Raw genomic sequence first — 14,585 nt, 5'->3', positions numbered from 1 at the left:
AAGGGGAATTACAGAGGCATGAGAGAGGAGTTGGCCAGAACTGATTGGAAAAGAACACTGGCAGGGATGACAGCACAGCAACAATGGCTGGAATTTCTGGAAGCAATTTGGAATGCTCAGGATATACATCCTGAAGAGGAAGAAGTATTCTAAAAAAAGATGACACAACCATGACTAACAAGAAAAGTCAAAGCCAAAGAGAGGACATATACTAGAACAAAAATTAGTGGGAAGTTCGAAGATTGGGAAGCTTCTAGAAACCAACAGAAAGCAACTAAAAAAAGTCATTAAGATGATAAAGATGGAATACAAAAGCAAACAAGCCAATAATATTAAAAAAGATACCAGAAGTTTCTTCAGGTACATAATGTGGAAAAGAGAGATGAGAATGGATATCAGACCACTGGAAAATGATGCTGGAGAGGTAGTAAGGGGGACAACGAAATGGCAGATGAGCTGAATAAGTATTTTACATCAGTCTTCACTGTGGAACACCCTTGTGGGAGTTCCAGGTGTCAGGGGTCATGAAGTGTGTGAAGCTACCATTACTAAGGAGAAGGTTCTTGGGAAACTGAAAGGTCTGAAGTGTTCTGAAAGAGGTGGCTGAAGAGATTGTGGAAGCATTAGTAATGATCTTTCAAGAATCACTGGATTCTGAAATGGTTCCGGAAGACAGAAAAATTGAAAATGTCACTCCACTCTCCAAGAAGGGATAGAGGAAGAAGAAAGGAAATTATAGGCCAATTAGTCTGACCTCAGTGGCTGAGAAGATGTTGGAGTCGATTGTTGAGGATATGGTTTCAGGGTACTTGGAGGCATATGATAAAATATAACATAGTCTTCATAGTTTCCTGAAAGGACAATCTTCCCTAACAAATCTATTGGAATTCTTTGAAGAAATAATAAGCAGGATAGACAAAGGAGAATTGGTTGTTGTTGTGTACTTGGATTTTCAGATAGCCTTTGACAAGGTGCCACACATGAAGCTGCTTAACAAGCTACAAGTCCATGGTATTACAGGAAATATTATAGCATGGATAGAGCAGTGGCTGATTGGCAGGAGGCAAAGAGTGGGCATAAAGGGAGCCTTTTTCTGATTGGTTGCTGGTGACTAGTGGTGTTCCTCAGGAACATTGTCTTTTTATGTTTCATGTCAATGATTTGGATCATGTAATTGATGGCTTTGTTGCAAAATTTGCAGATGATACAAAGATAGGTGGAGGGGCAGGTAGTTTTGAGCTATTAGAGAGGCTACAAAAGGACTTAGGAAAATGTGTAAAGAAGAGGCAAATTGAGTACTGTGCCCGGAAGTGTATGATCATGCACTTTGGTAGCAGAAATGGAAGGGTTGTCTGTTTTCTAAATGGAGAGAAAATACAAAAAAAAAATGGGATGAAAAGGGACTTGAGAGTCTTTGTGCAGGATTCCCTAAAGGTTAATTTGCAGGTTGAGTTTGTGGTGAGGAAGGCAAAGGTAATGTTAGCATTTGTGTCAAGAGGATGAGAATCTAAAAGCAAGGTTGTAATGTTGAGATTTTATAAAGCAATGATGAGGCCTCACTTGGAGTATTGTGAATAGTTTTGGGCAAATACTCTTGGGAAGGAGGTGCTGAAACTAGAAAAGGTTCAAAAGAGGTTGACGAAAATTATTCCAGGATTGAACAGCTTGTTATATGAAGAGTGTTTAATGGCTCTGGGTCTGTATTCAGTAGAAGAACAAGGGATAAGCTAATTGAATCCAATCAAATGGTGAAAGGTCTTGATAGCGTGGAAGTGGAAAGGATATTTCCTGTGGTGAAAGAGTCTAAGACCAGTGGACACAGCTTTAGGATAGAGAGGTGTCCTATTAGAACGGAGATGAGAAGGAATTTATTTAGCCAGAGGGTGGTGAATCTTTGGAATTCTTTGTTACAAGCAGCAGTGGAGGCCAAGTCTTTGAGTATATTTAAGGCACAGGTTGATAAATTCATGATTAGTGAGGGAATGAAGGGTTACAGGGGGAAGGCAGGAGGATGGGGCCGAGAAGAGTAATGGATCAGCCATTATGAAATGGCAGAACAGACTCATTGGGCCAAATGGCCTAATTCTGCTCCTATATCTTATCGTCTTATGGTCTTAACATAAGAACATAAGAAATAAGATCAGGAGTAGGCCATCCGGCCCATCGAGCCTGCTTCACCATTCAATAAGATCATGGCTGATCTGACCATGGACTCATCTCCACGTACCTGTCTTTTCTCCATAACCCTTAATTCCCCTACTATGCAAAAGTATATCCAACCTTGTCTTAAATACATTTACTGAGGTAGCCCCCATTGTGTCATTGGGTGGGGATTGGGAAAAGTAGTTCCTCCTCATCTCTGTCCTAAATTTAATCCCCTGACTCTTGAGGCTATGTCCCCTAGTTTTTGTCTCACCTACCAGTGGAAACAACTTTCCTGCCTCTATCTTATCTATCCCTTTCAAAATTATTTTTAAATAAGATCTCCTCTCATTCGGCTGAATTCCAGCACATACAGTCCCAGGCAACTCAATCTCTCCTCATAGTCTAAACACCTTGTCTCTGAAATCAACCTAGTGAACCTATGCAGTGCCTCCAAAGCCAGTATATCCTTCTTCAAGTAAGGAGACCAGAACTGCACGCTGTAGTCCAGATGCGGCCTCTCCAGTGACCTGTACAGTTGCAGCATAACCTCCCTGCTCTTAAATTCAATCCCTGTAGCAATGTAGGCCAACATTACATTTGCCTTCTTGATAGCCTGCTGCACCTGCAAACCAAGCTTTTGTGATTCATTTAATGTGTTAGTGTTCAATTGTCTTATAAAATTGGGATATAGAGACTGTCCTTGAGACTGGTGGTAATGCTTCCAGACTTTTTATGGAAGAGCGGAGAAATATATCTGAAGTGAGTGGGCAGTTTGATCATGCTGGTTGATTAACCGAGGCAGCAAGAAGTATAGACAGACTCCATAGAGAGGAGGTTGGTTTCTGTGTTGTACTGAGCTATGTCCACAAGTCTCTTGTGACAATGGGCAGAGCAGTTGCCATACCAAACTGTGATGTAAGCAGATAAGATGTTCTCTATGGTGCATTGATTAAAAATTGATAAGGCTTGAAGTGGATATGCAAAATTCCTTTAGCCTTCAGAAGAAATTGAAGCATTGATGTCATGATGTGCATTGGCAATATCAGAACTCAAGTCTGGAGGAAAGAACAGACTCCGATGTAGAAATGGCAACCAGAGTTTATTCATTCACGGATTCAAAGATTTGAAGATTCAAAGCAAAGCAGAATTCAAATATTCAAAACACATTTATTATCAGAGAATGTATAAATTATTCACCTTGAAATTTGTCTGCTTGTAGGCAGCCACAAGGCAAGAAACCCAAATAACTCAATTTTTAAAAAGGCCAACAATGACTGCTTAGAGAGAGAAAAAAAGACACATACACATTTTGCCAAACAATAGAAGCAAGGCAGCAGCATCCCAAACAAGACTGAGTCCCAGCTCTACTCTCAGAACAGCCAAAGTAGGCCTAAGCCTTGGCTTCCAGTTTCACACCAGTGGAGCAAAAACACACAACCGCTGGATCAGTTTGTAGCCTCGGCACCATGTAAAAGGTATGAATGTTCATGGGAGGGTGAGTGAAATCAGCCCAAACCTTGCCTCTCTACAGTCTATCTGTGCCAGCTGTAAATAACCGAGCCTCTCAAAAGAAGCTTAACAAGTTTAAACAGAAAGCACCAGGAGACCACGTTTCAAAGAATGAGTCACTCAAGAAATAAACAAGGAACTCTAAACAATTAATGACTCTCATTAAACAACAATAACCAATTCAGATGCTTTAAAAACCTAGGAGCACAACGCTGTCTGGCGCCCCACACAGCCCCAATGAGCTCATTCCAGTTGATGAACTTTCTTGGCCTTGGCACTTACATGGTTGGACCAGGCCAGGCTATTGGTGATGTCACTCCTGGGAACTTAAAGGCCTCAACCTTCTCAGCCTGAATGCCTTTAACACAGATAGGGGCATGTGCACTGCCCCTCTTCTCAAAGTCAAAGACCAGCTTGTCAGATTACTTTGAGGGAAATTTGTTATGATGCCATGTTACTAAGCTATACCTATGTAAAACTTAATTTGTAACCATGTATCTTGGCATATTACTCTATCATTAATGCCAAGCAAAGGAAGTGCAGAAAGGCTTGCAAAGAGCAGCAACAGGCACATCTAAAAAGCAAGCAGTGTTCTCTACACTTGTGATGCCACAATTGAATCTCTAGTGTTATCAAAGAAAAGTCTCATAATTACTTAGGCAGGAGTTGATACATGTCATCACCAATCTCTCAAAATACTTCATCCTTGTGGATGCACACTTACCACTTCTAGTTTCCTGGGTAATAACTGCTAGGTAATAATTATTTGTTCTTTTTATATTTTCACAGTTCATCTTCATTTTCACACTGGCTGCTTGTCAATCTTCATGTGTAGATTGTTCACTGACTCTATTGTATTTTTTATTCTATCGTGGATGCCCACAGGAAAGTAATTTTCAGGGTAGACCAAAGTAAATTTATTATCAAGGAACATACATGTCACCATATACAATGCTGAAATTCACTTTCTTGTGAGCACACTCAATAAATCCAATAACCATAATCAAAACAATGAAAGATCACACCAACAGGGTGACAACCAGTGCAAAAGACAACAAACTGTGCAAATACAAAAAGAAAAGTAAGAATAATACATATATAAGCAATAAGTATCAAGAACAGGAGATGAAATATCCTTGAAAGTGAGTCCAGTGGTTGTGGGAACAGTTCAGTGATGGGGCAAAGTTGATTGAAGTTGCCCCCTTTGGTTTAAGAGCCTGATGGTTGAGGAGTAATAACTGTTCTTGAACTTGGTGATGCATATCCTGCGACTCCTGTACCTTCTTCTTGATGGCAGCAGTGAGAAGAAAGCATGACCTGGCTGGTGGGGGCCCTAATGATGGATGTTGCTTTCGTAGGAAAATACTCCATGCAGATGTGCCCAGTGGTGAAAAGGGCTTTATCTGTGAGGGACTGGACTGTATTCCTTACTTTTTGTAGGATTTTCCCTTCAAGGGCATTGGCGTTTCCATACCAGACTGTGATGCTGCCAATCAATACACTCTCCACCACATATCTACAGTATATCAGTTTGTCAAAGTTTTGGATGTCTTGCTGAAGTAGAGGTGTGCTGTGCTTTCTTTATAATTGCACTTACATGCTGGGCCTAGGACATGTACTCTGAGTGATAACACCGAAGAAGTTAAAGTTGCTGACTCTCTCAGCCTCTGATCCCTCAATGAGGACTTGCCCATGGACCTTGGTTCCTTCCTCCTGGAGTCAATAATCAACTCTTTGGTCTTCCTGACATTGAATGAGAAGTTGTTGCTGTGGCACCACTCAGCCTGGTTTCCTGCCTCCTCCTTATATGCTGTTTCATCACCACCCTTGATTCGGCATATGACAGTGGTGTCGTCAACAACCTTAAATACGGCATTGGAGCTGTGCTTAGCCTCACAGTCATAAGTGTAAAGTGAGTAGAGCAGGGACTGAGCACACAGCCTCATGGTGTACCTGTGCTGATGGAGATTATGGAAGAGATGTTTTTGCCAATCTAAGCTAACTGGGGCTGCAGGGCAGAAATCGAGGATCCAATGTAGAAGGAGATAATGAGGGCAAGGTCTTGAAGCTTATTGATTAGCTTTGAGAGGATGACAGTATTGAGTGACAAACTGTCGCTGATGAAGAGCCTCCTGATGTATGCACCTTCACTGTCCACGTGTTCCAGGGTTGAACGAATAGCCAATGAAATGGCATTTGCCATGGATCTTTTGTGCCAGTAGGCAAATTGGAGCTGATTTAAGTCACTTCTTAGGCAGGAGTTGATACGTATCATCACCAGTCTCTCAAAACACTTCATCATTGATAGTCTTTGAGGCAGGTTACCATGTTTTCCTGAGGCACTGGTATAATTGAAGCCTGTTTGAAGCAGTTGAGTACCTCAGACTGCCAAAGTGAGAGGTTAAAGGTCTCAGTGAACATTCCATCCAGGTGATTAGCACAGGTCTTCAGTACTCCACCAGGTACCCCATCTGAGCTAGATGCTTTCCGTGGGTTCACCCTCCTGAAGGATGCTTGCACATTGGCTTCAGAGACTGATATCACAGCATCATTGATGACTGAGAGTTCATAATGTTTCCTCGATGTCTTAATAGTCAAAGCGAGCATGGAAGGCCCATCTGGAAGCAAAGTCCTGTCACTTGATTTCACTTTGTAAGATGTGATAGCATTCAAGCCCTACCACAGCTGTCGAGCATCCTTCATTGATTCAAGTTTAGTCTGGACTTGCAACTTTGCCTGTGAGATAGCTTTCTGGAAATCATACCTGGACCTCTTGTAACTTTCTCGGTCACCAGACATGAATGCCTATGATCTGACCCTCAGCAGATTGCAGATCTCATTGTTCATCCATGGCTTCTGGTTGGGGAAGACTCTGAATGATTTTGTGAGGCCACTTTCATCTATGGCTGTGTTTATAAAGTTGATGACAACCATAGTGTATTGATTCAGATCCACAGATAAGTTCTTGAGTATGTCCCAGTCCACCAACTCAAAGCAATCCCGTAGCTACTCCTCTGCTCTTAGCGACCACCTCTTTATTATCCTAATCTCTGTAGCTTCTGCCTGCATCCAGGTAGGAGAAATACAGCCAAGTGATTAGATTTCCTGAAATGCAGTCAGGGCATGAAATGGTAGACATTCCTCATCTTAGAATATAACAGCAGTCTAGTGTGTTGGGATCTCTGGTGCTACAGGTAATATGCTGACAGAAATTGTGTAGGGGTTTCTTCAAACAAGCCTGATTGAATTCTCCAACTATGATATGAAATATGTTGAGGTGGATTGTTTCTTGTAATGGCATCATTCAGTATCTCAAGTACTTGGTTATAGTTGACTGCTGGTGGTATGTAAACTGTATTCAGGATAACGGAGGAGAACTCTCTTGGTAGATATAATGGTCAGCATTTGATCATTAGGTGTTCAAGATTGGGGAATATGAGGATGATAAAACCGCCACATCAAAGCACCACAGAGATTTTATCATGAACTACACACCTCCATCTTCTGCCTTTTTTCAATCTACAGTTTAGTCCATCCTGTATATCAAGAAACCATAGCATGTGATCGCCAACTCTGGCATACTCTGAGTAAGCCAAATCCCGGTAAAACACAGAACACAACAAATTCTCATTTCCCTTCGATACACCAATCTTTCTCTCAAGTCTCCAATTTCATTCTCCAGTGACTACACATTTGCTAACAAGATGCTGGGAAGAGGGAGTCTCAGTCCACTGCGTTTCAGTTTGGCTTGGAGATCCCCCACGCTTACTTCACTTCTGGCCATGGCGATATACGTTCGTCCACTTAAAGGTTCCGTGACTGTAAAGTCCTTCATGAAATCTATAGTTTATTAAGTCAATTTAAAATTACATTACTTAAAAGGAAATTCCATAATTACATGCTGGAGATTGCAGTGAGAGTAATTCAAAATAAGTATGTTTGGACGTATTGTACATAGCCTGCAGAACATCACCATGGTTCACCGACCCCATTTTGGAATGAATCAATGAAAGACCAGACCCAACAGGATCTCCAAACAACCACTGTGCAAATACAAAATTAAATAGAAAATAATAAATAAATAAATAAACAAACAAATAAGCAAACAAGAAATACCGAACATGAGATGAAGCATTCTTGAAAGTAAGTCCATAGATTGTGGAAACAGTACAGTGATTGCCCAAGTGAAGTTATCCTTTGTCTTTCAAGAGTCTTATGGTTGGAGGGTAATGACCTGCTGCTGTGGGCCCTGTACCTCCTTCCTAATGGCAGCTATGAGAAGAGAGCATAGCCTGGATGTCGTTAGTCCTTGTGGATGGATGTTGCTTTCCTGCGACAGTGCTCCTTGTAGGTGTAGAGTTTTTTTCAATGATGGACTGTACAGTATCCACTAATTTTTGTAGGATTTTCCATTCAAGATCATTGGTGTACTCTCCACCACACATCTATCGAAGCTTGTCGAAGTTGTAGATGACATGCTGAATCTTCGCAGACTTCTGAGAAAGTAGAGGTGCTGCTGTGCTTTGTTTGTAATGGCACTTACATGCTGGACCTAGCACAGATCCTCTAAAATTATAACACTGAAGAGTTTAAAGTTACTCACCCTCTTCTCTTCTGATCCCCAATGAGCACTGGCTCATGGACCTCTAGTTTTCTCCCCCAGAAGTCAATAATCAGCTCCTTGGTCGTGATACCATTGAGTGAGCTGTAGCTGTTGTAACACCACTCAGCGAGATATTCAATCTCCTTCCTATATCCTGATTCGCTACCTTTGAAATGGTTCAATGACATATCCATACTTTGCTAATAATTTTACTTTGAACTTAGATCTTTCCTGAGTAAAATGCCCAAGGTTCATAAATGATGTTTAATGTGCCCCATTGCTAAGTGATGTTTAATGTGGTTCACCATTTCTTTTCCTTAAAGATTGATCAATTCCTGGCACTGAGGTTCAACCTGTCATTGGGGACCGATGTGGAATTCAATGGTGTGAAATCCCTGACCCTTGGCAAGATTACAGGTAAGCTGTGCACAATGATTCCTTCAAAATGACTATTGAATGATATTGAGTAATGATGTTTCATAGATAGTCTAATGAACTTTGATATGACAGGAAATGGTATAGATACTACATAGGCAAAACAGCATTTATGCAGAGAGAAATAGAATTATCCAGGGCTTCTACTTGTTTAGAAGAATGGAGGGTGGAATCCCATTGGAACCTATTGAATACTGAAAAGCCTAGAGAGAGTGGATGTGGAGAGGACATCTCCTATAGTGGGGGAGCCTAGAACCAGATGGCACAGCCTCAGAACAGAAGAATGCCCTTTTAGATCAGAGATGAAGAGGAATTTCTTCAAACAGAGGGTGGTGAATCTGTTGAATCCTTTGCCACAATGGATGTGTGGTTGTGGAGGCCAGGTCATTGGGTATTTTTAAAGCAAAGTTTGATAGGTTCTTGATTAGTAAGGACAGCGAAGGTTACAGGGAGAAGGCAGGAGAATGGGGTTGAGAGGGATAATAAATCAGCCATGGTTGAATGGTGGAGCAGACTCAATTGGCTGAATGGCCTAATTCTTCTCCTATGTCCTTATGGTTATATGATCCTAACTTTTCTGATTGATGACATTCATCAGGTTGAATCCTGAGAGGAATAATAGAGAAGATGCTGAGAGGTCATTCCCTCAAACTAAGGCTCTGGATGAGGGAGTTGCTGTTGAAGCTGAAAGCAAAGAAATATTTTATACGCAGAAGATTGAAAAAATATTAAATTCTTTAGCTCGGAAAGCTCTTTGAGTTTTGTTATTCAAAGTTAGAGTTTCCTGATATTTGGACTCATAGAATTCGGGTGAGGACAATCTAAATCAGGACTGAGGTACTGGATAGCCTATTCCTGCTTCTGATCTTATTTGTACACAGACTGAAGGATTATGTGACTGCTAGAAAGGTGGGGGGATTGTAAATGCTGTATAATTGGACTTCTGAGAGAAGTTTCAGAGCTCTATGTCAGACTATTAGTCACCTCTGAATTTAGGGCCACTGGGAAGAATAATGAATTATTTTAGCTAAACATTGTGCTTTTCCACAAGAACATACCAAGCATGAAGTCCAACCTACTGCCAAGATCCCATATTAACTTTTAATGTTAATGATGTACAATCTGATCAGCTAATGCTTGCCCCGTGGATTTTCATTTTAATCATTAATGGTTTTGGAATTGTTAACAACAAGGTCAAGGGAGTGATACCCACAAATGTTGGAGGAACTCAGCAGGCCAGGCAGCATCTATGAAAACAAATAAAGAGTCGATATTTCAGGCCAAGACCCTTCTTCAGGGCTGGAAAGGAAGGGTGAAGATGCTAGAATAAGGAGGAGGTAAGGAGGAGAAGGAGGACTAACTAGAAGGTGATAGGTGAAGCCAGGTGGATGGGAAAGGTAAAAGGTGGAGAAGAAGGAATCTGATAGGAGAGCAGAGTGGGCCATAGGAGAAAGGGAAGAAGGAGGCACAGTGGGGGAGGTGATAGGCAAGAGAGGAGAAGAGGTAAGGGGTACTAAATAGGAATGGAAGAAGAATGAAGGGGAAGGGGAAAAATACCCAAAGAAAAATTAGTGTTGATGCCATCAGCTTGGAGGCTACATAGACAGAATATGAGGTGTTGAGGTTCCACTCTGCGAGTGGCCTCATCATGGCAGAAGAGGGGGCCATGGACTGATACGTCAGAATGGGAAGGATGATAGGAATTAAAATGGTTGGTCACTGGGAATTTCTAGTTTTGGTGGATGAAGCAGAAAAGCTCGACAATGCAGTTATTTACATGTGGTTATGCTCATGGGAACTGTACAGTGCCTCAAAAGGATTATCTTCAAAACCCTGGATTATCTTCAAAGCATAATGGCTTATGACCTGAGATCCAAGGACATTTCAAAGGTTTTAAACCTTTTTCAAGCATGGCCTCATTTCAACATTGAAAATAATATAGGCTGGAAGCATGGCATCGTTAGTAAAACTGCTATGCATGGCTCAGGTTTTCTCCTGATCTCAGTGCTGCCAAGGTGGAGTTTGCACAAGCACCATTATTAGTTTCCTCTGGGTTGTTTGGTTTCTTGCCACATTCTAAGGATGCTAACTGGGTGCTGTAAGTTGGTCCTTGTGTATGGTAAGGTGCCACAGTAGCATAGCAGTTAGCGCAACACTATCACAGCTTGGGGCATCGGAGTTCAGTGTTCGATTCGAATATCATCAGTAAGGAGTTTGGATGTCCTCCCCATGCAATATGTAGGTTTTCTCTGGGTGCTCCAGTTTCCTCCCACAGTCCAAAGACATGAGAGTTTCTAGGTTAAATGGTGATTGTAAATTGTCCCGTGATTAGGCTAGGGTTAAAACTGAGGATTGCTGGGCAGCATGCTTTGATAGACTGGTAGGGCCGATACAACTCTGTAGCTCAACAACTAAATAAATAAGGGAGGTTGTTATTGGGAAGATTGGGAGAATAAGAAAAGGATTACAGGTGTCCCCCACTTTACGAATGTTCACTTTATGCCACTTTGCTTTTACAAAAGATAGATAGATAGATAGATAGATAGATAGATACTTTATTCATCCCCATGGGGAAATTCAACTTTTTTCCAATGTCCCATACACTTGTTGTAGCAAAACTAATTACATACAATACTTAACTCAGTAAAAATATGATATGCATCTAAATCACTATCTCAAAAAGCATTAATAATAGCTTTTAAAAAGTTCTTAAGTCCTGGCGGTAGAATTGTAAAGCCTAATGGCATTGGGGAGTATTGACCTCTTCATCCTGTCTGAGGAGCATTGCATCGATAGTAACCTGTCGCTGAAACTGCTTCTCTGTCTCTGGATGGTGCTATGTAGAGGATGTTCAGAGTTATCCATAATTGACCGTAGCCTACTCAGCGCCCTTCGCTCAGCTACCGATGCTAAACTCTCCAGTACTTTGCCCACGACAGAGCCCGCCTTCCTTACCAGCTTATTAAGACGTGAGGCGTCCCTCTTCTTAATGCTTCCTCCCCAACACGCCACCACAAAGAAGAGGGCGCTTTCCACAACTGACCTATAGAACATCTTCAGCATCTCACTACAGACATTGAATGACGCCAACCTTCTTAGGAAGTACAGTCGACTCTGTGCCTTCCTGCACAAGGCATCTGTGTTGGCAGTCCAGTCTAGCTTCTCGTCTAACTGTACTCCCAGATACTTGTAGGTCTTAACCTGCTCCACACATTCTCCATTAATGATCACTGGCTCCATATGAGGCCTAGATCTCCTAAAGTCCACCACCATCTCTTTGGTCTTGGTGATATTGAGACGCAGGTAGTTTGAGTTGCACCATATCACAAAGTCCTGTATCAGTTTCCTATACTCCTCCTCCTGTCCATTCCTGACACACCCCACTATGGCCGTGTCATCAGCGAACTTCTGCACATGGCAGGACTCCGAGTTATATTGGAAGTCTGATGTGTACAGGGTGAACAGGACCGGAGAGAGTACGGTTCCCTGCGGCGCCCCTGTGTTGCTGACCACCGTGTCAGACCTACAGTCTCCCAACCGCACATACTGAGGTCTATCTGTCAAGTAGTCCACTATCCAATCCACCATGTGAGAGTCTACTCCCATCTCCATTAGTTTGTGCCTTAAGATCTTGGGCTGGATGGTGTTAAAGACCTACATTAGTAACCTGTTTTTGCATTACAAAGAGGATTTTCAGTTTTACGAAAATTTTTCTCATATAAATTTAAAGGTTCTTCGTTTACGCCATTTCAGCTTAAGAAAGGTTCCATAGGAATGCTCTACCTTTGTAAAGGGGGAACACCTGTAACATAAAGGGATGGCTGATGGTCAGTACAGAATCAATACGCTGAAGCGCCTGCATTCGTGATGTATCTACCTAAGTTTCATAACATATTTTAGTTTAGTTAGAGTATAGTTCACATTGATAACATGGGCAATGATGCTCACCTATGCCTCTACTTCCTCAGGAGGCTAAAGAAATCCAGCATGTCCTCACCACCTCTCACCAATTTTATTGAATCACTCTAGAAAGCTTTCTGCCCAGATGCACAATGGCTTGATATGATAACGGCTCTGCACATGACCACTAGAAACTGCAGAGAGTTGTGGACACAGCTCAGCACATCACAGAAATCTATTGCCCCTCTATGGACTCTGCCTATACTTCTCATTTCCGCAGTAAAGCAGCTAACATAATCAAGAACCCTGCCCATCCTGGACATTGTTTCCTCTCCCCTCTCACTTTGAGCAGAAGATAGAAAGTCTGAAAGCACGTACTATCAGACACAAGGACAGCTTCTATCCCATTGTTATTAGACTCTTGAACAGGCCTTTCGTACAATAAGATTGACTTTTGGCCTCACAGTCACTCAGTTATGATCTTGCACTTTATCATTTACCTGATTTGTGCTCCCTTGGTAGACCTTGCACTTCATTCTGCATTGTTATTGTTTTTCCTTATTCTAGCTGAATGCCCTGTGTAATGATTTGATCTGTATAATCACAACGCAAGACAAGCTTTTCACTGTACCTTGGTATATGTGACAATAATAAATCAATACCAACCAATACCAATATTTTGAAAGCCTTCAGAAACAGTAAGTGATAAAAAACAGCTGGTTCATTGTAGTGGCAGTACTGAAATATGTCTGCTGTCTACACTCATGAAATTACTTTTGCTCTGCAAATATTTAAATGAGATCTCTTTCATCCAGATGGAAGGACAGGAGGTAATTTGGTTTAACATTGCATCTGAAAGACAAGACCTCAAATAATGCAGTATACCTGTACTTATGTGCTGAACTTGAACCCAAGACTTCCTAACACAGCAATATTGACTGCAATCAATTGAGGATGGCTGATATCACAAGCAGTGCACTGCAAAATCTCAAAAGTCAAAATCTAGATTAACGTCGAGTTAATTGTCATCTGCACAAGAACGTGTATGGACAGGCATTATGAAAAACTTACGTGCAGCAACATCACAGGCACATAGCAACAGATAATCAACATTCACAAGAGGAAAACAAATTACACATAAATAAACACAATTTTTACAAGGAGGAACAGTAGTAGAACAAAATAATACCATATCCATGGTGGTACAGTGATAAAAGTGCACATAGTGTTGGTACACTGAAGGAGTTATGAAGGCTATGCACGTCATTTCAAGAACTGAATGGTTGAAAGGAAGTAGCTTGATCTATTATTGACTCTAAATTAGAGCAGGTGAGGGAAATCTTGAGGTCCTAGAGCAGGTCACAGAAGTACAGAGAAGCTCTCATTGTTTGTAAAAAAAATTGCAAGATTAGTTAAACCGTGTAAGTGAAGTGAGTTCCATCAATATGTCCAAATGAATGCTCTCCAACCGAACTGTCAACTGACCTTTCGCTCCACAGAAGCCACGTGACTCAGAGAGATCCTCCAGCTGCTCCTTATTGCTTAATTACAATGGTGCTCTGTTTATAAAAAGAGATAAAATGTTGAAAACAACCAGTGTCTGGGAAGAGAAGGGGAGTTCACATTTCAGGTTATGGAACTTGAAAAGCAAGAAAATAAGTTAGTTTTAAATGCTCAGAGAAAATAGGATGTGGGGAAAGGAAACAGAGCATCTCTGATCAAGTGAGGGCAAGGTTGATGTGAGAATAAGCTGTTGATAAAAACGTGGTTAATGAGAGTAAGAAAGAAGTTTATAAAATTATGAGAGATATAGACAGTCAGAGTCATTTTCCCTAGAGTAGAAATGTCCAATACTAGAGGGCATGTATTTAATGAGAAGGGGAAAGATTAAAGGAGATGTGAAGGGAAAGTATTTGACACAAAGGGTAGTGGATGCCAGTGGTGGAAATACAATACATATGATAAAGGCACTGATGAGCCTGTAAGACATATA

The 14,585-nt window shown here is 41.4% G+C and overlaps 1 protein-coding gene across 2 annotated transcripts in view; it reads left to right on the top strand.

Annotated features, from left to right (window-relative positions):
* LOC140714318 (contactin-associated protein-like 5) overlaps positions 1-14,585 on the top strand; it is a 1,338,796-nt gene that overhangs the window by 1,255,747 nt on the left and 68,464 nt on the right. For both annotated transcript variants that reach the window (XM_073025479.1, XM_073025472.1), the window contains one exon: positions 8,581-8,674. In XM_073025479.1, coding sequence (XP_072881580.1) covers positions 8,581-8,674 — 94 coding nt within the window. The remainder of the gene's footprint in view (positions 1-8,580; positions 8,675-14,585) is intronic.

The sequence above is a fragment of the Hemitrygon akajei genome, chromosome 2 (assembly GCF_048418815.1).
Source record: "Hemitrygon akajei chromosome 2, sHemAka1.3, whole genome shotgun sequence".
Classification (NCBI taxonomy): domain Eukaryota; kingdom Metazoa; phylum Chordata; class Chondrichthyes; order Myliobatiformes; family Dasyatidae; genus Hemitrygon; species Hemitrygon akajei.
This window is presented reverse-complemented; position numbering and strand designations above follow the sequence as displayed.